General features: G+C 44.9%; 1 protein-coding gene across 3 annotated transcripts in view; it reads left to right on the top strand.

Annotated features, from left to right (window-relative positions):
- The first annotated feature begins 4,666 nt into the window (after window positions 1-4,666).
- Window positions 4,667-23,871, top strand: part of PBX1 (PBX homeobox 1) — a 292,213-nt gene continuing 273,008 nt past the window's right edge. For 2 of the 3 annotated variants that reach the window (XM_055333977.1, XM_055333979.1), the window contains exons 1-2: window positions 4,667-5,368; window positions 8,700-8,773. In XM_055333977.1, coding sequence (XP_055189952.1) covers window positions 5,178-5,368; window positions 8,700-8,773 — 265 coding nt within the window. In that variant the 5' untranslated portion in view covers window positions 4,667-5,177. The remainder of the gene's footprint in view (window positions 5,369-8,699; window positions 8,774-23,871) is intronic. The other variant, XM_055333978.1, reaches the window with a different exon arrangement.

Below are 23,871 nucleotides of genomic sequence, written 5' to 3' on the forward strand. Positions count from 1 at the left end.
GTGTTTCCTCCTAACTTCCTTCACCCTCTGTGACGCATTTTAAAATAAGAGAGTTTTCAAATCCATACTTTGTGAAGTAATTCCACTTCCGGGAACCTTGGTGTCTTCTCCTGCAAAATGGAGGAGAAAAGTTGTGTCTCACAAAGTTGTGACAATGAAGGGTCACATCGCTAAAACTAAGTACACAGGGTGCCTGAAGCATAATCAGCAACTCGACAAATTGTATCTCCAGTTGGAATTATTATTCTGTTAACATCACCTCATTCTTCCCACATAAGCTGGAAAACATTTTTTATCCTTCCCCCCCAATTCACATAAAATCAGTTAGCTCTTCTTTGAAAACGTTCTTTATAATCGCTGTCCTTTCCCATGCTTCTGCCACTTTCCTCGTTCCTCTTCCTTATTGCACCTTCTCTTCTTCCAAAATGTGGTGTTGGGCAACAAGAGGCTGTTAACAGCTAAGTTTTGGGGGAGTCAAAAGTTGCAGGCAGATTTTTGACTCCATGGGGAACAGGTGCCCCTAACTCGGCTGGTTGTTCGAGGGTCAACCATATATTCGACTTATTTCATTAATTTAATCACCACAACTGTCTGACTCAGTACCTATGCTTTTACTTACCAGCCAAAGCTTTCTTCTAATCACTGTAATTGGGCTGCCCTGTTTCTCATCCCTCATCAGCGTTTAGGACATGCTATCTCATCTATAGCATTAAACATATATTGAAATATATTTTGGCAACACTATAGAGTCATAATTAAAAGCACAGATATTGAGATGAGACAGTTGTGGTGATTATTAAATTAATAAAGTACGTTGAATATACAGTTGACCCTTGAACATATAGGGATTAGGGGTGCCAATGCCCCGTGCAGTTGAAAATCCATATATAACTTTTGACTCCCCCAAAACTTAACTACTAGTAGCTTACTGTTGACCAGAAGCCTCACTGATAACATAAGAGTTGATTAACACATATTTTATGTATGTATTATTGTATGCATCATAAATATTCTTACAATAAAGTAAGCTAGAAAAATGAAAATGTTATTAAGAAAATCTTAAGTAAAGGGTGTCTGGGTGGCCCATCGGTTAAGCATCTGACTCTTGATTTCAGCTCAGGTCATGATCTCAGGGTCCTGGGACTGAGCCCTGCATTAGGCTCCCTGCTCAGTAAGGAGTCTGCTTTTCCCTCTCTGCTGAACCTTACTTGCTCTGTGTGTGTGTGTGTGTGTGTGTGTGTGTGTGTTCAAACAAACAAATAAATAAATAAATAATTAAAAAAGGAGAATCCTAAGAGAAAATACAAATGTACAATACTGTACTGTATTTATTAAGAAAATCCACATACAAGTGGACCTGCCTCAGTTCAAACCCATGTTGTTCAAGGGTCAACTGTAACACTTGATCATACTACACCACTCAATTCCTCTTTTTTTGTTAAATATTTTATTTATTTATTTTTAAAGATTTTATTTATTTATTCATGAGAGAAACAGACATAGGCAGAGGGAGAAGCAGGCTCCATGCAGGGAGCCAGATGCGGGACTGGATCCCACGACCCCGGGATGGCGCCCTGAGCCGGAGGCAGACGCTCAACCCCTGAGCCACCCAGGGGCCCCTAAAGATTTTATTTTTAAGTAATCTCTAAACCCAACATGCGGCTAAAACTTATGACCCCGAGATCAAGAGCTGCCAGCCAGCCACCTCAAGCACTCAGTAAATACTATCATTAATATTATTACTGTGGACAGTTCTTATTTCTTCGATTTTTAATTTTTTTTTCAATTTTTAAATTTTTTAACAAAACAGCTTTATTGAGATGTAATTCGCAGTGCCATAAAATTCACATTTATAAAGTGTACAATTCTGTGTACGTACCAAAAAAAAATCTGGTTTTTAGTATAGTCACAAAATGGAGCTACCATCACCCCTATGGAATTTTAGAACATTGCCATCACCCCAAAAAGAATGTTCATAGGTGACAATGACCTTCTGGTATCGCTGGTACGTACCTTTTCCAATAGCTTGCCTGGTGAACTTTTATCAGATTTTCTGTTAAAATTACTTGCTCACATCCTGATTTCCTGATTTCCTATAGGATCTGGGCTGACTTCATGCTTGAAGATGTGATAATTTCATCATTGTAAGCGATACTGTGATTGACATACAATTTGAGGATATCATTTCGTGCTCAACTTTTTATTAGTGTTGATTAAAAAAAACCAGTTTACAAGTCAGGGTATGTCTATGAATAAAACAGTTGTTACTAAGTAATGGCATCATCATTACAATTAATACGCCCTACTGCATGCCCTCATGCCAATAAGTGCCAAGTAGCTTGTTAAGAACTGCTTTGAAATCCTTTCATAAGAGCTCCTTATGTTGCCAAACTTGTTTTTGATAATGACTGGGAAAGAGGTTGGAGTGATGAAAAAGAATAACATTTTATTTATTAATTTTTAAAAAATATTTTATTTGTTCTTGAGAGACAGAGAGAGAGAGAGGGAGAGAGAGAGAGAGAGAGAGAGAGAGAGAGAGGGGCAGAGACACAGGCAGAGGGAGGAGCAGGCTCCATGCAGGGAGCCTGATGTGCGACTTGATCCCAGACCTGGGATCAAGCCCTGAGCCAAAGGCAGACACTCAACCGCTGAGCTACCCAGGGATCCCAAGAATAACATTTTATTTGAGGATCTTAAGAGCACCTGGCAAGGATGCCTTCCATTTTGCAGATTGGGTACACTGAGGTTTGGCTATGTTGCCATCCCAGGAGAGGGCTGGCTACATCTTAGAATAGTTTATGTTAACATTTTCTGGGCTTTTCCTAAGTACTTCCCCTGCCCTTTTATCTTTTGGCCATTGTGACTGTGTAGCCAGCCAGATTTCTCCTCTCACCTTGCCTGATGAAAAGCCTGGGGGCAAATTTGTGATCTACCTGGAGCTACAGTATTGGACTTCAGCTGTGAGTTTATTAGTTTTTTTTCCCCTCAGTTCTACTTAAATCTTTTCTCATTCTTTCCTACCCATTTTCAATTTGAGTCATCTTGTTCGAATGTGTGTGTGCGTGCGTGTGTGTCTTTTAAAGCACTTTAAGCCTCTTTGCAAACAACATGGGCAATGCGCACATAGCTAATTTTTTACACGATTCACACATTTCCGTTAGACCCAGGCAGGTTGCACAGTTGAAACACCAGGTTTCTGGAGACAGCCACACTTAGGTTTAAATTCCAGCTTTGACACTTAAAAACCGTGGGACCTTGGACCAGTTTTTTAACCTTTCTGCATTCCCTCTCTCTAAAGTGGAAATCATAACCCATAACTCAGAGGTGTCTCGAGGATTAAATAAAATAAGTCATGCAAATTACTCGGTGCATAGTAGGCATTCAATAAATGTCAGTTCGCTTCTTACTCCAGTTAATAATGCTTATTAGACTATATTAAAAACTAGAACCAGACTGTGATAATGCATTTCTTTATTAAGTATTTAAGCCAAATAACTAATTTCCCCTAGGGGGAAGGGAGAGATCTGTTGAATTAGATTCAATTGGTGGACTTATTTATCAATCTTTCCCCCTCCCCTCCAACATTATTTTGTTTCATAGTTCACAATTGAGTGTTCATGCACCACAAATGTCACAGTTCGGTCTGACTTTGAACTCTACTGTTGATTCCAAAAAAAAAAAAAAAAAAAATCTATTATTGCATCTGCCCTTTCTTAAGAGCTCAGGGTTGGTTGTGTTAGCAGCTCGACTGTGCTTCCTAACTACTTCGTGCTGACAAACTTTTGCTCTCGACGGTTTCCCTGAGGTCTAAGGATTTCCAGGGTTCCAGTTTTCCAAATGCAACGTCGCAAGCAAGAGAACACAGAGGTGGGTGGGTGCTGCTGGTGCTGCTGGTGCTGCTGCTGGTGCTGCTGGTGCTGCTGGGGGTGGCGGGGTGGGGGGTTGACTCACAGCGGCTGTGTTCTCTCCTGGAAAATATCCTACGTTTGCACTGAAGGGCAGCCACATTCGTCTCTGCAGGGCGGCAGCCAGGCGAGGCAGGCGACAAGACCTGGGCGCAGAAGGCAGCCGGCGCTCGGGTTGCGCGGCACCTTTAAGAACCGGGCGCTCGGCGCTGGCCCGGCCTCCTTCCCCGCCCACCTCCGAGCTCTGATTGACAGGGCGCCGGGAGGGGCGGGGCCGAAGGAGGCCGCGGAGGAGGCGCCGGGAGGCGCGCGGCGGGGGGCGGGGCCGTCTTGGCGGCGGCGGCCAATCAGAGCAGGGGGGCGGGGCCCGCGCGCCCTCCTCCCTCCTTGGGCCCCCCGCCCCCCGGCTTCCCCGCCCCCTCCCCTCTCCTCCTTCTCGTCCTCCTCCTCCTTCTCGTCCTCCTCCTCCCCCTCCTCCTCCTCCTCCCTCCTCCTCCTCCTCCTCCTCCTCCTCCTCCTCCTCCTCCTCCTCCTCCTCGCAGGCTGTGGTTTTTCTGTATGTGTTTCTGGAGTCCTGAGCCTGAGCTAAACAAAAGCAGGAGGCTGGCGGGGCTGCCGGAGTTTGCAGAGCCACGGAGGAGGAGAGAGCCTGAGCTCTGCCTGCCGCCGCGGCCGGGGGAGATCTGGCTTTTGCAACAGCCCACCCCCTTTGAGATCACTCTGGCCCGGAGTGGGGGTGGGGGGCAGCGGGGGGTGGGGGGGAAAGTTTGCATTGCAATCCCCCTGCCTTCCTCTCCTTTCTCCCGATCAATGCATATTTGCAAAAGGATTAAGCCACAGATTTAAGCGCCGGGAGCCCATTTCTGCCTCGCAAAGGAGACCGGACTGAGAAAAAAAAAAAAAAAAAAAAAAAAAACAACCAAAAGCCAGCTCTGATTTCTTTTCGTCAAGTGGGAAGGTGGTTTATTTTTCTTGCTTTTCGGAGTCAACACCCTTCCCCACCAGCCCTTATTCCCACCCTCACCCCGCAACCCCTTCACGCCCCCCTCCCCCTCCCCACTCCCCATCCTCCCACCAGCCTCTAAAAGAGGCAAAGGGATTTTTTTTTTCTTCTTCTTTTGGTCTTCTTTTTTTTTTTTTTTTTTTTCCCCTTCCCTGTTTATCCTGAAAAGGATCTGAAGCCAGCTTGAAGGATAAAAAGCCTTGGTGCTGCCCAGGAGCCGAGCCGAGGAGCAGAAGAGGAAGAGCCGGGGGCTGCCGTTGCCTTTGGAGATGGACGAGCAGCCCAGGCTGATGCATTCCCATGCTGGGGTCGGGATGGCCGGACACCCCGGCCTGTCCCAGCACTTGCAGGATGGGGCCGGAGGGACCGAGGGGGAGGGCGGGAGGAAGCAGGACATTGGAGACATTTTACAGCAAATTATGACCATCACAGACCAGAGTTTGGATGAGGCGCAGGCCAGGTGAGATGGAGGCTTTTCTTCTTCTCCTTTCTTGGGGTTTTTTGTTTTTCTCCCTCTCGCGGGGGGAAACAATGGGAACCGAATCAGCACAGCGCTTTCTTTTTAAATGTTATTTCTTTTCCCATTCTGATGAGCTCAACTCCATGGCGGAGGAGTAAAATTGCAAGGAGCGTTGTTATCGAAAGTGTAATCGCCCATGCCGAGATGTGGCTGCGTGTGTGTGTGTGTGTGTGTGTGTGTGTGTGAGAATACAGAGATATTCCTATATGTGCACACAAACACTCAGGCACGCCGAAAATACTGCCAGCCGATCCAAAAGCGGCCCTCGGCACTTTTCACTGCTTTAAAAAAAGTATCAGAGAGAGCACAATTGTCAAGTTTTGAACCCCATTCCCTGCCTTCTTGCTGGGGGACTCCGCAGCATTACAAAATGCAATGTCCCAATAACACTTTTATTTGCAAATTTAGTGACTCCTTACCTCATTCAGAGACTTTTTGCTTTCCTCTCTTGATGCACCCCTCCAAAATGGATTTTTATCTTTTATCCCCCTTCTGCCCCCTTTGGAAAAACAACAACAACAACAACAACAACAACAAAAAGCAGATTAATTCTTTGTCAGTACTTGTCAGCTCTCCAAAAGATATTTTGCATTCATTTGATTCTGTTTCAAAAGAAGCTAATGGGAAGAAGGCAAACATGATTTTGCTTTTAGGCATATTTGTTAGTTCTGGGCGACTCAGATATTCAGTTTAACTTTATTGTCTGTTCATTTGAGTCAGTTTACCAGCCTTCCAGTGGCACCCAATGTATGGTCCTTTAAAAAGGGGTGGGGGGTGGCACAAAAATCAAGCATGCTTTTTTTTTTTTTTTTTCTCTCCATGCTTCTTTCAGGACCACTTAGAATGCAAATAAATAGAAATGAAGGCATGTGTGAATTGCATGTATTTCAGTGCCATAGGACAGGAAGATCTTTATTAAGGAAACATAATAAAGAAGCTGTGTAGCTTCTCAACTTAACCCTCTGCCAGGTAGAGGTTCTCCACTCCAGGATTTTACAGGAAATTCTCTTTCAAAATAAAACGTAGAGTCAATGGCAACCCACTAACAGCTTGCCCAAGGCCGATCTCGAAAGGAAGAATTTAAAAAATCTAATGATCACATATGTCTTTACAGTTAATTACCCTGCTTTGTTAAATCTCAGAAGTAGTTGTTTTTCTAAAAAAGAAAATATGTACACTATTCCTATACCCCAGATGACTTAGTTATGTGAAAAAGACCTCATTTATAGGTGATTTTGTCCTACGGAAATAAGGAATTTGAGTTGAGAAAATGAGAAGCAGTTAAAAGCATGGATGTTATGAATTACACCCTTATTTTAGCTGCAAGCACATGCAACATGTAAACTCAAAAGTACTGAGGTTTATGTGTGCTCGAAAACTTAGAAATCTCTGAAGACTGGAACTATTCTTAATTTTTTTTTTTAAATGGGGGAAAGTTTTCGGAAATGAATCGGTGCTCTTTTTGAATTGTATTATCTGAAGAGAAGCTAATAATTGTAGTAAAGTGGAAGATTTCCCACTGGCCAGTCTCTTTTTGAATTGGAACAGATTTCTCCATTACATTGTTCCAGGAAAATAAACTCAGACATACCAATAAACAGGTTTAATAACAAGTTTGTGAAGTGGAAGGGGCCGGGAAGGCTGGAGACTCACCACTTTTCTCATGTTTGGTCCTACCCCTTTTTGTACAACTGAGGACAGCCGTGGCTTGGCGGGTCCCCCCATACAGTGGCCTAGATGCCGCGAGCGATCTAGGCTCCCAATTTTGGGAGAGGGAAAGCTCTTCTCTCTCCATAACCCCATTGATGTGCTGTGGAAATGCAGTATTTCTGTAAAGCCGTGTGGGGCTTTTTGTTGTTGCTTTTGTTTATTTGTTTTTCCATTTGGGCCTGTGCGTAAGAATACACTTAAATGAAAACTATTTAAAAAAGGCCCCAGAAGGGGTCTTTCATACAGTGAAGTATTTTCCACCTTTTTTTTTTTTTTCTCACCCCACATGAGAACTCAATCACCACTAAGCTTGCTTTTTGGTTAAACAATGTAACTCTACTTAGCAAATACTAGATCTGTTTTTCCTTTCCTTAGCCATACCTTTCTCATGTACATTTATTATTTACAAAGTAGACCATTAGTGTTTTAGACACCATGCATGTGTTTATTTTGATACTCTTGAATTTTGAGCTTATTACCCCTCTGCTGTACAGTGTATGGAGCATGCTTCTGGTTACTGTCCTTAAGGAGAATGTGTCTCTCTCTCTATTTTTTAACTTTCACAAGAATTAAAAAAGAATTGCATGTGTCTGGAGTGCCAGAGGTTTCCATTTGTCTTTGCACATTAATTTCAGTTTGTAAACAGAATTCCCTTAACTGATAGCTGATATGATCAGGATTTTGTTTCCAAAACAATATCCTCCTGCTAAGTGCTTCCATAGTAAAATCAAGGGAAAGGTATTGTTGTGTTCCTCAAGTGCACTCTGAATAGAAACACACGCAGGAACCAGGTAAATCACTAATCTAAAAGGCAGAATTGTATTTATTTTTTTCCCCAATGGGTGCAAGGTCCTAATTGTAAATAATTGAATTTCAACACCTGCAAATAAGCGGTGTGTGCACAAGAGGCATAATGTGAACACGGAGAAATGAATTTATTCCCCATATGGGTATGTTTGCCCCCTGGCAATGCATTTCCATACTCTTTAACTTGGGGACTGAAATTTTATAAATTGACAGTTCTACTCAGAAGACCTTTCAAGCATCTTGTGTTTATGAGAATACAGGGGCATCTGCGGAATGAATTCGAACACATGGATGAATTAAATTTGAAAACACACACATAGACGGAGAGGCAGACAGCTCCTAGGCTGTGGTGGATGCATAGATTATAGAAAACTGTTACCCCATGCATTTGGCTTTGCCGTATTCATTGCCCTGGATAGAATTATTGGTTTAAGAATTCCACTTTGATTGAACTACTTGGAAAAAAAAAAAAAAAAAAAGCCCAAGCAAAAACCTAACTCTGCCTGAATGGGCATAATTTAGGTTAGTTCTGTTCTGTAGTTAAATCCCTACTCTCTCCCTGCTAATTAACATTATTTCTTTTTCTATGGCGGGACTCTGTATATTAAGTCATAAAACAATTGAAGCATGCCACAGAGTTATGCTTGGGATATAATTTTGGCTAAATGTTCAGATTTTTTTCCCCCTGTGCATTATCAGCAGTTTGATCTTGAAAGTCCACCTAAGCTATTATGTTGTTGTTTCTTTCTTGCAGAAAACATGCTTTAAACTGCCACAGAATGAAGCCTGCCTTGTTTAATGTGTTGTGTGAAATCAAAGAAAAAACAGGTAGGAATGAGATTCCAACATTTAAGCATTTTCTTTGGCCAATTGACTCACTTAACCAGCAATGACAAACCCATTATTTAAATATTAAAATTTCAGAATAAAAGTGCTCTCAAGATTGATCGCAGATTCCAATAGGAAGTCCTGGTAGCCCTGCTTCCTGGAAAAAGCACCAAGTTTCTTTGACAGTTATTATCCAGCATTACTGGTTTATTTTCCTTAACTCTGTTACCAGCCTCTTTGAAATTGGGGCTAAGATAGAGGTTCTGAAGGGAAATTTATAGAATGATGTGCCTTTGGGGGAAAAATATGAAAGTAAAAGTCTGTGTCCTGGAGGAAAATTTTTGGCCCATATTTAAAACGCTCGTTCTTTTGGAGTTGGGCATGGGGGCTAAACTGTTTAAAGTTTCCTTTCCTTTTTTTTTTCTTTCTTACAATTGTACCAAGCAGCAGGCTAGAGGTTCTTAGCAGTGTTGTCAAATACCTTTGTGGAAAGCGCCATACAACCTCAGGTTGCCGGTATTTGAAGTGCCCTGTGATTTTATAGCAGGGGGAAGCGTTGGGTTTAGGGGACTATAATGCCATGAGATCACTCATTCTGTTGTTTTTCTACTTTCTAGACCTCATATCATGGACTAACACACTTATAACACATCCCAGGAGGGCATTTAAATTTTAAAGCAACAATTAAAAAATAGCAATCATCAATCAGAGGTGTTCTTAAACAACAGATGCTCTGGGAAGGACATTTAGCAACATCCTCTTGTTTGTTTATTTTAAGCCTTAATTTTCCAAAGTGGGTGCATCTCGCCCTTGTGAAAAGAAAGAGTTGAGAAGGCAATCTGAAACTAGGGCATAAAGATGAGGAACGAGGGGTGGTTATATAAAGCGGGAGCTTCTGCTGGCCTCTGGCTTGCTCGCTCGCTTCAGAGCAGTGCAAAGTACCTGCCATCCTATTTATTTATTTATTTTTTACAACAAGGAGTGTAACAGTCAATAATTCATATCTAAACCATATAAGCAAGGGCATGACATGAATGAAAGTGACAATAAATATGATTGCATGCCCGGTTGATATACATTGATAGTTACACATAAAAAAAAAGGGGGGGGGGAGGGCACCCAGGGTGGCTTTCTTTCGGAAAGCTCTTGGTGTTTCTCTTTTAAAAAATAAATAGTTTCAAGATGTGACCACTGATGGAACATGTAATTACTGGGGTCTTGAAATCTATGGGAAATTAGTAAGCAGCTCCTTTGTTGGATGTTATTTGTGTTGTGCATAACATTCTAGACAAAGCACCTGAGCAGTGATGTTCAGACCTTCCAGACTTCCAGGTTGCCTTGCCAGAGCCTAACCTGGCTGCAAAGCTGTTAATTACATTATTTTAGCTGTGAAACACCTTTTAAGAGATTTATGAATTGTACATAGAAATATCAAAGAGCTTTTCCGGTTTGTCACACTTTTTAGTTTGCTTGTTTTTTTTTTTTTTTTTCCTATTAACCGGAGCAGGAAACCTCAGTGCATGGCTATTTGTTTCTTCTCTCCTTTTTTTTTTCTTCCTTCTCATTTTCTTTTTTGATCTCTGATGCTTCTGTACTTTTGAGTATTTGGTTTGTTGAAATTTGTCTCTAATCTGGTATGCTTTCTTGCCTCTCTTGATTCATGAAATGTAGAAATCAAGACATAAAGGCATATTTGATAATCCAGGCTAAGGCGACTCTATTTTTGAAGACACTTTATCACATATTTATTGAAAGGAAGCCCATCAGGGCACTTGAATGCATATATTGTGGCCAAAGTGTTTAATTCTAGGCTTCTAATTAAAACCTACTAAGGCAATAGATCAAAGTGGGTGGGTGTGAATAGAGATCCGGTTCTGGTGTTAAAGAGTTTGTTTCTTATTCATATTGGCTAAACTACGGTGATAGGAAGCAGTGGTATTGGTCAAAATAACACTGGAAAGGCGTCATTTATCATTGGATTGGTATTTTGCTTTTTTAAGAATTTTCTGCCACTTAATGAATTAATGTCTGGAGAGGTAAAAAAAAAAAATCTAAGTTAAGGTTCTGTGTGCTATCTTTAGAATCACAGATTTAAAACATAGTTGATCAAGTCCTGGAAATGGAAGACGGCAAGGATCACTGCCCCTGTGTAAGGGGAAATAACATGTCCACACGCGCACACATACACACCTAGGCCTTGGGATCGAGAGGGCACCCACGGTGAAAGTTGAAAAAAAAAAAGACAAGAAAAAAAGGTTGCCTTCCTCCTTGTTATTCTTCCACTTGGATGTTAGAAGGAGTGAGGGGAAGGAAGAAATGTGTTCTGGAGTGTTGAGTGTTCTGTGTTGAAGGTGGGAGACAGACAACCGGTGTGTGGAAAAGAGGCCTTTGATTCTAAAGCCTGATGACTCCCTTCCTTAGGATCTGCCCAACTCCCGTCTCCCTGCCAGCTTATCTTCCTTGCGGTCGATGTGTCTGAGACACAGAAAGTGTAAAGTTGCAGGAGCTTTTTTTTTTTTTTTTTTTTTACCCCCTTCCCTTGATGCAGAGCTGGTAACCAGATCTGTAGGATGGTCAGGTCCTACGCATTCCTTCATTGTTAGGGGACTTCTCCTATTGTTACTTCCAAGGGCCCTTGCCTTGAATGAGTATTTTCACCTTCAATGAGTAATTTTGCTTTGGATGAGTATTTTTGGGCTCCCATCTCAAGCCCTGTAGACGTTACTTGATGTAGGGTGGGCTTGTTTGCTGGTTGGTATTCTCACACCAAGTTCACAGGTTTGGCTCACCTGGGTCTTTCTATAGGGAGGACGGGACTCTGAGAGGTGCATGGCGGTGGCCTCTATTTTCTGCTTTTACTTTTTTTGGTTTCTGTTCATGATTTCAGTTGGAGAGCTCAGAAGCAAGTAGGAATGCTAGCAGAGATGGTCTCACCAACCTTTTGGAACTTGAAAGGAACACATGCGCACAACACCCAAAGTAGGCAGCAGCGTCTAAATTACAGTTGATTGATGGGTATTTAAGTCAGAAATTACTGTGAGGATATTAAAAAAAAAAACAAAAAAAACACCTCACCATGTGTCTTCTTTCTTCAGAGTGTGGGTGAGTTTTTATTTTGATACCCTTTTGCTTTTTAAAAATAAATGCTCAGAAAAAAGAATGCCTGCAAAATGCTCGGTGGCAAATCTCAAACAACAGCAAGGAAAACCTTGTCTAGACCCATAGCAATGTGTGTTTCACAAGTGGCTTTTTATCTGCTCTCTCCTTCTGAGAACAGAGGGATTTAATATAGAGTTTTGGACCTCAATATCTCATTTTCTCTCTCTCTCTCTTTTTTTTTTTTTTTTTTTTTAGGAACCATTCCTTGTCTTCTGACATATTAGCAATAGGCTGAGTTTTCCATATGTGTATATGTGGTGGTCGTGGGGTTGATGGGATATGGAAGAGGAGGAGGGAAAAAAAAGGTAGACACACTGCATTTCTTAAAAAAGACCTTATATTTTCCAGTGTTTCTTTTACTTTTCTTTTTTTTTACTTGTGTGTCAAAAATCATGCAGGTTTAAAAATGAGGAAAACACGCAAAAAATATTGGGTGCCATTTACTAAGGAGAATATTTATAGATAGCAATGAATAGCTGTAATTGTTGTGAATAGTTTTTAATTTTAGAACATAATAGCTATCTATGGCATTTTCAGCCGATTTTCCTCTGTGAATTATCTGCGCTGAAGTTAAATCAAATCACTGAAGGAGGTTAAAAAAATTATTATTATTATTTTTTGCTTCCTTAACACTCTTTTGTTCTCTCTCTTTTCTTTTTTTTCTCTGTGTTCAATTAACACCCCCATCACAGAACTGTAGGTTTTTTTTTTTTTTTTAAGTCTACTACTGTATTTCACTTTTGACACCTTATCTTATTATTCTTGCCTGCCACTTCTTTGTAATACAGCAATTATATCATGGGACTGGTACTCCTCTCTTCTTTACAACATTAGAGAATCATTTGTGTGTGTGTGTGTGTGTGTGTGTGTGCGTGTGCGTTTGTATAAATAGGAGATGGGCATTATGCAGCGAAGCTGTATACAGCAGGGGAATAATTCTGATGGCATGAGGGCTTGAGCCGAGCACGAGTGAAATAACTTCAGTCAATGTAGGGCTGCCTCTGCTCAGATTCCTTGTGGGGTCGAAGCAGCTGGAGCGACTTCACAGAAGTTCATCCATAGCAGGCAAATGCAAAAACTTTTTCTTGCTGACCAGAGAGTTCAAGTGTTGGATCTCTCTCTCTCTCTCTCTCTCTCTCTCTCTTTTTTTTTTTTTTTTGATGGAAGAGGCTGAGAGAGCAAAGGGGAGAATGAGGGAAGGGAAGTCACAACCCGGCTTTCCTTGAACACTACCATTCAGGCACAGCAGTGAGCTCGGCAGAAGGGATGTGATTCGACGATATACAGTTTGTCATAATCTGGATGTGAGCTATTGACCTGCAACTCGAGGGCTGTTGAGAAATACCCCTTCTCTCCAGTTACTTTTATGTGATCTGTTTTAAGGGGTGGGTTAGACAAACTCTAGTATTTGGGAGGTGGGGAGGATGGTGCAAAGCACATTTGGGTCGTAACCCATCAGAGGGATGAGAGTTTTGGAAGTTTGGTGTCACTGCTTCTAGCAGTCAGGGTGCCTGTGAGGATTGGGGAGGAGGGAGATCTAAGTTAAAGTGAGGGGACTGGGAGACACACACACACAGAGACTTGGGACCCAGGGTCAGTGGGTGCTGGGAGCTGGGGGTTCCCGGTTGGGCAGGGCCGGGAGGGGGCATTGCTGGCCTGTGCATTTAGCTCTCTGCTGGTGCCAGGCTTGTCACATGCTGTTGCCCCTGCTGTCTGCTGACATCCGTGAACTTTGGGTCGTATTATTGGCAAAGTGACAGAAATAGCCGTAAACAGGCAAACAAACCAAAACTTAAATATTGAACATGTTTAAACAGGAGAGCATTTTAATTTTAATTTAAAGCATAACCCCAGCTTCTTCGGAAACACAATTTGCATTCATGCCTTGGGAAAACTTTGCCTTAATTTTGGTTTTAAACCACTTTTAGATGGATGCTGTTCTGTTTTGAACTTGGTGAGGTGAATCTAAATATACTTCATTCCTTTTCCTTTTTATGTAAAAAAAATTCACCCCAAAAGCCACATGACGGAGGCAGTGTCCGAGGTCCAGCTCCCCAAGACAGACCTTATTCATTTTCCTGTGACCCTGGGGCCCCCAGTCTCTCTGTACTGTCATTTGTGTCTGGGTACGAAGAATATAAGAGTTCTGGCCCCAGCCCTGCCCCTTACCTGAGCTGGTGGAGTGAGGTGTAAGGAATCCAGTAATTGATAAATAAAGTACAGAGAGGATTTGGGAGTTGTTTGCAAAGTGCTTTGAGCTCCTCGGGCTATCCAAATAAAAGATGCTGTGTTTTCTGTGATAAATTATGTCAGGACTCCTAGCCTATTCCATTTCATAGGATGTCACTGTATTAACTCTTTCAGGAAACGGGGACTCATCCACTGGTCTGTCATCACGTCCTGGGTGGTTGGTTGTCTCTCATGGGGAGAATTCTCTGGTTCAATCTTTTGCTGCATCTGCATCTTAGAGATGTCACTTCTCAGAACTTGGCAGAGTGATTTCCAGAAAAAAAAAAAAAAAGAAGTGCAGGTATAGACTGTCATAAGATTAAAAAACCTATCTTCCTTTACGGCAGAATAAGGTCAGTAGTGACTTCCCGGATGGTCTTCTTACCAGTGACAGCTGTGTATCAATCTCTTATTTATTGGTAGAAATCAAGACTGCAAAGGGTAAAAAAAAAAAAAAAAAAAAAGAAATCATCCTTTTGGGTTTAGCTCATACACTCAACTATTCGTTGTGCTGATACGCTGATACTTTGGTCATTAAGCGGGTCCTGGGGTGGGCGCCTTGTACCCATACTAGCTTGGGACCTACCCCTAAGTAGTTGTAAGATGATAGGCAAATTGCTTAAATAATTTTAGGAGAAACTATAATAGTACTGGGTAAGGACTTGGTCTCTGAAGCCACACTGCCTGGGTTTGTATCCCACATCTCCTGTTCTTTAGCTCTATGATCTTCAAGTTACTCCACCTCTCTGTGCCTCAGTTTCCTCTTCTGTACAAAGGAGAGAACAGTGATACCTATCGGAGAGGGATGTCGGGAGGATTAAATGAGGTAATACATGTAAATTACAGTGCCTGGCATAAGCAGTCAATAACTGTTAGCTTTTATTATTTCTGGCCCTGTTTTCTTACATGAAAACGAGAGGCTTGCACCAGATGGTCCCTACAGACCAAGCCAATTCCAAGACTCTGTGATTCTATGCTGAAAAGAGACAAAAATTGCTGAATTTAAGATTCGCTTCCTTTTGTTTCTCTTGCTGTTCTCTTAAAGTGAGAATTAGCTACATCTCTCCAAAAAGGCTGAGGCTGGGTTGGAAGAAAGGAGGAAAAAAAAAAAAAAAAGAAATGGGTAAGAACAAAGACAGAGGGTTTTAATTATCCACGAACTGGACAACAACTACCTGAAAAGCTAGAGTTGCATATGTTAGGGAGAGTGTTGTCTTAGCATCAGCAACTGGGGATATTACATAATTATAGTTAAAAATATTTTCTCTCTGAAAACACAGAGACCCATCCATTCCACTTACAAAGTTTCCAAGTAGGAAGAGTAACACCAAGTGGGTTCAGGGCAACCCCACCTCTTCCTGACTTCCTACTACGTTTCTTATTTAGGAACAATTTTATATCTGTCATAATGACAGCCTTGATACATAGGAGGTTTATTCTTTTTTTATTCTTTCTGGATAGTTTTCTTCTTCTTTTTTTTTTTTTAAGTAAACTCTGCACCCCATACGGCACTCGAACTCACGACCCTAAGATAAAGAGTTGCAGGAGCTAACGAGGCGCCGCTGATAGTTTTCTTGAAATATATTTCATATACCATTAAGTTCAGTTACATAAACTGTACATGGCAGTGGTTTAGTAGATTCACAAAATCGTACAACCCTCAGAACCTAAATTTAGATATATTTTTATCACCTCCCAAAAAACCCAGTCCCTATTTTACCAGTCAGTTCATATTTTGCCCTTTGCCCAGCCCCTAGTAATTGCTAATGTCTGTCTGTATGGATTTGTCTGTTCTGGACATTTCACATAAATGGAATCCTATAATACGTGGTTTGTTACTGGCTTTTTTCATTTAGCGTAATATTTTCAGGTTCATTTATGCTGTAGCATAGCATCAATACTTCATTCCTTTTTTTTTTTTTTAAGATTTTACTTATTTGAGAGTGAGAGTTTTGGGACGGGGGGCAAAGGGAGAGGGAAAAGCAGACTCTTCTCTGAGCAGGGACGCCGACTTGGGGCTCGATCCCAGGACCCTGGGATCATGACCTGAAATGAAGGCAACTGCTTAACTGACTGAGCTGCACAGGTGCCTCAGTACTTCATTCCTTTTTATGACCAAATAATGTTCCATTGTATGGATATACCACAGTTTGTTTATCCATTCATCAGCTGATTGTTAGTTAGCTTGTTTTGTATGTTTTTGCTGCTATGAACGTGTGCATCGGAGTTTTGTGTGGATGTTTGTGTTTCTGTGGATATACACCTAGTAGCAGCATGCTGATCACATGGTACTCTATGCTTGGTGTTTGATTGTAGGAGGTGTGCTCTCAAGTCATATTGTAAGTGACCTCAAAGTTTGTCTTCAGCACTCCCAGCCTTGCATTTTTTTCAATCCTTTTCTCTAGGGTTCTACTGTATTTTTGGTCGTCTTTGATCAATACCTACTCTAAATTTTTTCAATAGATTTAAAGCAAAAGAATTAATTTCTACTTCTGGAATATCAGATATCTGGTACCTGGAGGGGAAGGAATTAGTAAAAAAGATTGGGCAATTTTCTGAACAGCAATTTAGTATGATAAGAGAAAGCCTGGACTTTGAGGCAAAACCAACCTGGATTCTGTTCCTAGCATGGCTGGGTAATATTAATAAGTTATTTGATCTTTTTTAGTAAGTTTGATTTTACAGAGCTTCCATTTCCTCACCTGTAACGTAAAGATAATAATACTACGTAAGGTCCTTTGGGAGACTAAAGAGCACAATAAATAATATAATGCATATAGTTGAGGGAGTGTGCCAATAATTGCCAGCTACAGTTTTTTATTTTTGTTTTAGTTTTTTCCAAAACCACACGGCAGAGTGTTGACCATCCTTCTCACTAGTTTGGCCCTGTCTCTTCAGGTTGGGTTTTTCCCGGTTCTTCCCAGGGGTTTAGAGGCTCACCAAAATGCTTCCTGAGTCTGCTGCATTTAAATGCTTTAAGTGGTTGTCTGTGTGACAGGAAAAAAGACTCTTGGGCAAAGCTCCGCACCAGGCATCCCAACACATACCTGCCTCTCCCTCCTTCAGTCCTAAGAGTTCTAGGAAGGGAATCCCATAGAACAGTGCTGTTCAGTAAACACATATGTAATTTTAAATTCAATGCTTTAAATTTTCTAGTGGCTCACTTAAAAGAAGTAAAAATAAACAGGTGAAATATATTTTATTTAAGAAATATATTTTGCAACCCAAATAGCTAAAATATTTCAACGTGTGATCAACATAAAAATTAGAAGATATTTTGCTTTTTTCTTTTGCGCTAAGACTTCGAAACCCATTGTGTATTTTACCTTTACAGCACATCTTCAATGTGGACTGGCCATACTTAGAGTGCTCAAGAGTTACATGGGGTTAGCGTCTTCCATATTGGTCAACTTGGCCATGGAATGATTGTTTTGGCATAAACTTTGGTTTTGTTTATTTTTTGGCATAGTTTCTGCACTCAGGAAGACACATGATTGTTCCCTACTCAAACTTGCTCTGGTACTTCTGTAGCAATTGATATTACTGTACCTGTTCCTGACGGAAAGCCATGTCCCAGAACAAGGCATATGTCTACGGCATTTCTTTCTGGCACAGAATGTCTCACTAGTGGGAGTTAGGATGAGGTGATTCCCCTCTACCTTCTTCTGATTTTTACTTTTTTCTTTCTATGACTTACTGTTTAATGATTCTTTTCTATATTCTTGAAAATCTGAAATGTTCCCTAAAATAGAATGAGTGGGTGGAAGCAGCCATCTTGTTTTCTGCCCTGAGAATACAATGAATAAGTACAGAGGAGTCGGTAGTGTGACAAAAACTTGCAGGACGCTGTGTCTGGAGTTCCCAGGCCTACTGCTGACTGCCTCCAAAGTATGTTATTTTAAGAATGTCATTTAACCTCTTGATCTTAGGTTTCCACATCCATGGAATGGGCAACTCTAGAAAGCCAGTAGCCTGACCCCGCATCCCATAGATCACCAGCCCCAACGTGATCCCTTGCCAAGGCTTGGGATCACAGGATGGAAAGCAGGTGGAGCATTTAGAAAACAAAATTCCTTTTTATTGTTCCTGCAGTTCTCATTTATCCTTTGACTCCTTGTATCTTTTCTAGACAGTCATGTAAAAGTGGTTATGGTGGTGTTAAAGCCACCTCCATCAATCAAGTGGAATTGGAGAAGGCAAACTGGGAGAGAAAAAAAAAAAATCACAATTTTTTTTTTTTCTTAATTGAAGCATTTAGCATCACATTTACAAGGCCAGTTGGAGGCCAGTCCCAGTTTAATCCACCTTGTTGACTCCATGACTGAATACAAATAATGGTTCTTTTGCATCCTATTTGTAGCTATCAGATTCTAGCCTGGAAATTGCTTTTGGGAAATACAGAGTCTGGTTGCAGGATGGGAAGTGCAGTCTACAGCTCTGCAAGTTCCTACGGGGCCGCCTGGAAAGTTGGGAAACTTGGCTTTGGTTTTCACCTTGGAACTGGGGAGAGGGTCACTTGCTCACCTGTGGCCTTCCCTGAAATGCTGAAAGGAGGTCTGAGTCCCACCCACCTGTCAGGAGGGCTTTTGGAAGCTTCAAGTGAGGATATTCAGCAAGATGTCTGGCTCTCTTTGAGTGTGGTCCAGGGAGTGTGAGGGCAAGTGTGGCTGTCGCGCGTGGAGACAGGACGGAATCTGCCAGCGGGGCAGAGGGATAAGTTTACCTAGTGGCCTGCGCTGGTAGGCCGGGCAGGCAGGGCCGGCGGGCGGCTTTTCTGGGGGCTCTAGGTGATCCGGGCTGACTGCGTCCCCGTAGGAGAATCCTCCTTATAATTACCATTGTTAATCGAATTGAAAGTTTGCATTTCTCTTTTGTCCCCGAACAAAGAAAACCTCTCGGGGACCCTGATAGGGAGCCCGAGATGCGTGCCTCCCGGAAGGTCCTCCACGGAGGGGAGGGTGTGCTCGCCGGAGCCTTCCTGCAGAATGTGCATGCGGAGGCCCCGGGACCTGCCTGCAAAATGTGCATGTGGAGGTCCGGGACCTTCCTGCAGAATGTGCATGCGGAGGCCCCGGGACCTGCCTGCAAAATGTGCATGTGGAGGTCCGGGACCTTCCTGCAGAATGTGCACGCGGAGGCCCGGGACCTGCCTGCAGAACGTGCACGCGGAGGCCCGGGACCTTGCACCCCGCTCCCATCAGCAAACACTTGCAAACAAAGCGCGGCGGCCGGCCCGGCTTCCCTTTGTGCGGCCTGCCGACGGGGGTCCCCGTGACCCCGCGGCCCCCGCGATGGCGAGGCGCGGCGGCTGGGCCACGCGCGGGTGGGTGCGGGGCCGCCGGGCGGCCGGGTGGTGCGCTGAGCCGCGGGGTCAAGGGCGCGGGGTCAAGGGCGGCCAGGTGGGCGGGCGGGGGCTCACCCCGGTGGAGGACGGAGGGCGGAGCCGGCGGGCAGGAGTTTGAGGGGCTGCGCCGCGCCCGCCGCGCCCGCAAACTTCGGGAACTTAGGGGAGAGGCCGGGCGGGGGCGCGGTGGGGAGGGGGCGGGGACCCTGCGGGCGCGCGCCTCGGGGTCCCCCGGAGTCCCCCGGAGTGGGGCGGGGGCGGGGGTGCCTCCGCGGCCGCGTGCCCCCCCCCGGTCCCCCCCCAGCCCGCTGACCGCGCTGCCCTTGCCCCTGGGAGGACCCCGGGTCGGCCCCTGTCCCCCTCCCCCCTTCCTCCCCCCCCCCCCCGGGGGCCGCGCGGTCTTTCCGGGCACCCAGTGACTGGGCCCTGCGGTCAGGGGGCGGGGCGGAGCCTCGGGGTCGGCGGGCCGGGGGTGCCCAGGGGGTGCCCGGGGTGGCCGCGCCAGCACAGGTGCCACGCACGAGGCGGCGTGCAGGCACGTGGCTGGGGATGCGCGTGCGCTCACACGCGCGCACATGGATTGGCAGCGCCTTCCTCAGCCCCGTGTTGCAGGCTCTGAGACTCCGCTGGGTGCCGGGTGCCGGGTGCCGGGTGCCGGGTGCCGGGTGCCGGGTGCGGTGGACGGATCCAATGCCATCATCTCAGGTTGCTGCAGCAGCCCTCCCTGTCCTCTCCAGCTCTTCCAGGGAGCTCTCAGCAATTCCAGGGAGCACGTCATCTCATCCCCCCCCCCCCCCCCCCCGGGAGATTTTTAACCCAAAGAACCTTGGTGCACTTCAAACAGCACTGACATTTGTTTTCGTTAAGCGTGGCCTGATTCCTTGAACACTGGAAGGAGGGTTGGGGCCTTCCGACGTCCCTGGCTCCTTAGATGGCCGCTTGTCTTGTCTCACAGGAAGGCTTGAAGGGGCCTCCAGCTGCCTGCTTTTTGCCAGAGTCCTCAGCAAAGAGAAAATTGATTTGGGGAGTTTGCGGCCCCCTCCCTCCCCCCACCCCCCACCCGTGCGCCCCGCGCCCCTCCCCCTCCCAGCCTACTGGAGCCGAGGCAGGAAGGGGCTGTCATCATGCTCAGGCCTAAGCCATATTACTTTATTTTTCTTCTTAGAAAGTTACACTAGGAAAGATGTTCTTGATGTGTGATTATTATTCTTAAATGGATTCTTGTGCTTTCCCGTTATTGCTGTTACAGCCCCGCAGAGCAACCACCAGGTCCTGCAATAGACCCTCCAGAAACTTTGCATTGAGTGCACGTGGGAGAGCTCAAGTCGGAGAGGTGGAATGCTCTCATTTTCCCATTACTTGGGAAATCTGTGAAGTTCAGTCCAGGAATTTCACCAGCCGGGTCTCTGATCCACCAACTACCAGGCCCCTGATTATAGTTTCACAGCGTGAATGTTTCATCCCGGGAACTCCAGGGCCGGTAGGTAGGTTGAGGGTTCCCGTGTTCCTCTTGTGAAACACGTTGTAGCTAAAATTCAAGAGTGGGGACGCTCATACCGGCTATGGTAATAATGAACACTTGCTAACCTCGGCTCCTGATTCGGGCCTCCCCATCCTCCTACCCTTTACCGAGTCCCCCCTCTGTAGGGGGTTCAGGCTGAGATAGCTTGGTACCCGGATTCACCTCCAGGCTTACACTAAAGGGCCAGGCATCTCCGTTGTGGCCTACGTGTGCCCAGATTGGTGGTCTGGGCAAGATCCCATTGGAATAGATCTTCTCACCTGTAGTGTCACCTTCCGACTGTCGCCCTCCATCAGCGGAGGTTATGGAAGCTTAATTGTTTTTTCAGTTACGTTTGGCCCTGTTTGACCACTGTCAGTTCTGGGGATGCTGGCAAAGACTCTCATGCCCCACGGGTGGAATAGTGAAAAAGTTAAAAATGAATCCCTGTCCTGACTGAGGTTACTTTCTCTGTGCCAGCTGGACACTGTCAGCTTAGACCTTCAGGAGGGCACGATGAAATGTGCAGAGTTTGTCCCCTGTTTTGGACCATCGATTGCTTTGGCAAATATTTATGGAACTCCTCCTATGAACCTTAATGCGAGACCTGGGAGTACAAATGCGTACACTCTGGCCCTTAACCCTCCAGGAGCCCCCGGCCCAATGAGGGACCTGAATCACGGTCATGATCTTTGTCACGTGTGCAGCTAATAACTTGCTCCCAGAGCCCTGTGCCCAGGAGAGGATGTGCTCCTTAGGACCAGGAGTGTGGCCTTCCAGGTCGTTCTGAACGAAAGTTCATGAACACGTGGGGGTGATTGATGAGCTGCTTTCGTTGATTCCAAGGGTGCTGTGTTTCACTGTGGCAGCCTGAGAACCGTTCTGTGTCGCAGTCTTGGCATGTTTGACCCCGTCCTTCCCAAATCTCATCACCCATTTCCATTTGCTTGGCCTTCTCCCCTTCATTGTCTCTTTTGTCCCCTTCCTTGCCTCCCTCACACCCCCAAATTGCTATTTGCCAAACTTGTGACCTGAGACCACTTGGCATTTCCCTGGGATGGCTGGAATTTACCACCCGCCGACTAGGCATTTGGTGACATTTGCTCACCTGGGTAGCTTAAGCTACGGGGTCTGTGTTGAGGGAAGGCCGAGAGGAAGTGTGAAATTTACCTCTGTGCTCCAGGGTTCTTGCCAGCGGGGAGACAAACAGTGATGCTTCTGGAAGCTGGAATTAATTTTTATCGCGGTGCGCATATATAGTTATATATATTCATACACACATTTATTATGTATTCAATAAATGCATGTAGACAATTTGTGCATTATCTGTCATTCCCTAGTCATTATTTTAACAAATTAAATTTTCATGGTTAGATTCATCTTTCACATGCGTACCCTCCCCTCCTCGGCTACCTTCTTTCTTGCTCTCCCTCCTTGCTGGTCGAAGATGCTGGGTTAACTTAATGCTCTTTGAGGCCCTGTGCCATTAGACCTCCTGTCTGCTTAAGGTTTCTGAGACTCCCGTGATGGCTTTCTCGTTGTGGCCTGCCCAGCCGCTCCGCCGGTGACCGAAGAGCTGCTTGTCCCTTTGGATCAAACTGGTCTGGGAGCTGGTGGGAGCCAGTCCCTGGGACAGGCCAGCGCCGGAGGCTTCTCCGACTCTCGCAGCCCACAGACACCCGGTCTGTCTGTCCTGGCTGGCGCAGCCCACAGACACCTGGTCTGTCTGTCCTGGCTGGTAGCCGAGCAAGGGAGGCAGGCAGTGTAGATGGTGAAAGCTATTGCTTTTTATTCCCTTGTACCCAGTCCGAGCGATTTGCAGGGAAGGGTGCTGCGGGCCCCAGGCTGGGAGAAGAGTGGTGGTGGTGGGTCATCTCGGGATGAAGCAGGATAGGAAACGTCAGCAGGAGTGATGCTCCTTCTGTCCCCGTAAAGCAGGAAATTCTGTCCACAGGTAATAACAACGTGCATGGAACGTTGACCTGCATGCGGAGCTAATATTATTTGCCCAATTTTTAAGATGAGGAAACGGGGACAGAGAGTTTAATGAACTTCCTTAAAGTCACACGGCTAACGAGAGGCCACGTTGGGACAGGTTCCTCGGGCAGTTCTTTGAAATCCTCCTTCCCCTTGAGTGACAGCCCTTCAGATTGTGATTCTTCCATGAAAATCCTGTGGAATCCTACTTAGTTGTCCGAAAAAAACCCAAATGGTTTGGCTCTGCCCACCCCTGGTCCTGTTTCTCAGGTACATAAATTTAATTATGTCTTGGCTGCGGTTGACTGTAAAACATAAGTAAAAGGAGATAAGTTCAAAATTCTCCTTGGGCCTATTTCCTGTTTTTTTATTAGCCCTCTGCCTGTTAGCTTTTTCGAATCTCCCTGATTTCTTTCAGGCCGTGAGCATGACTTACTTTCACAGGTGGCCTAAAGCTTGCCTGCCCCCCCCCCCCCTTATGTGTATATCACCTTTTCTGGTTCCTTCTCAGAAGCCTGGGGTTTTGACAGGAAGGTAAAGCAGGGGACAGCGTCTTGTTGTTGCACACCCTTGGTCCTGCCATCCTCGTCTCGTACCTCCGTTTGTGGCCACACTCCAGGCCCCAGGGCACCTAGGTGCTTCCAGGTGGTGTCCCGGAAGCTGCCTTGGGGAGACCTGGAAGCCTGCTCCCTCCAGCTGCAGAGCCGCTCTGTCACAATGGCACATTGGGCAGCTCCTTTGTTTTGAGAAGTGGATGTTCTCAGTTTTCTGGAGGGCGCAGCTGCATCCCACGGGGTGGGGTGGCCCGGAGAGCTGGGTGGAGGTGATGTCCTGGTGACGGTGACACTCTTAGGCCTGTTATCTTCATGTCACCCCTGGTGGATAAAG

This window comes from Nyctereutes procyonoides, unplaced genomic scaffold, assembly GCF_905146905.1.
Source record: "Nyctereutes procyonoides isolate TBG_1078 unplaced genomic scaffold, NYPRO_anot_genome, whole genome shotgun sequence".
Taxonomy (NCBI): domain Eukaryota; kingdom Metazoa; phylum Chordata; class Mammalia; order Carnivora; family Canidae; genus Nyctereutes; species Nyctereutes procyonoides.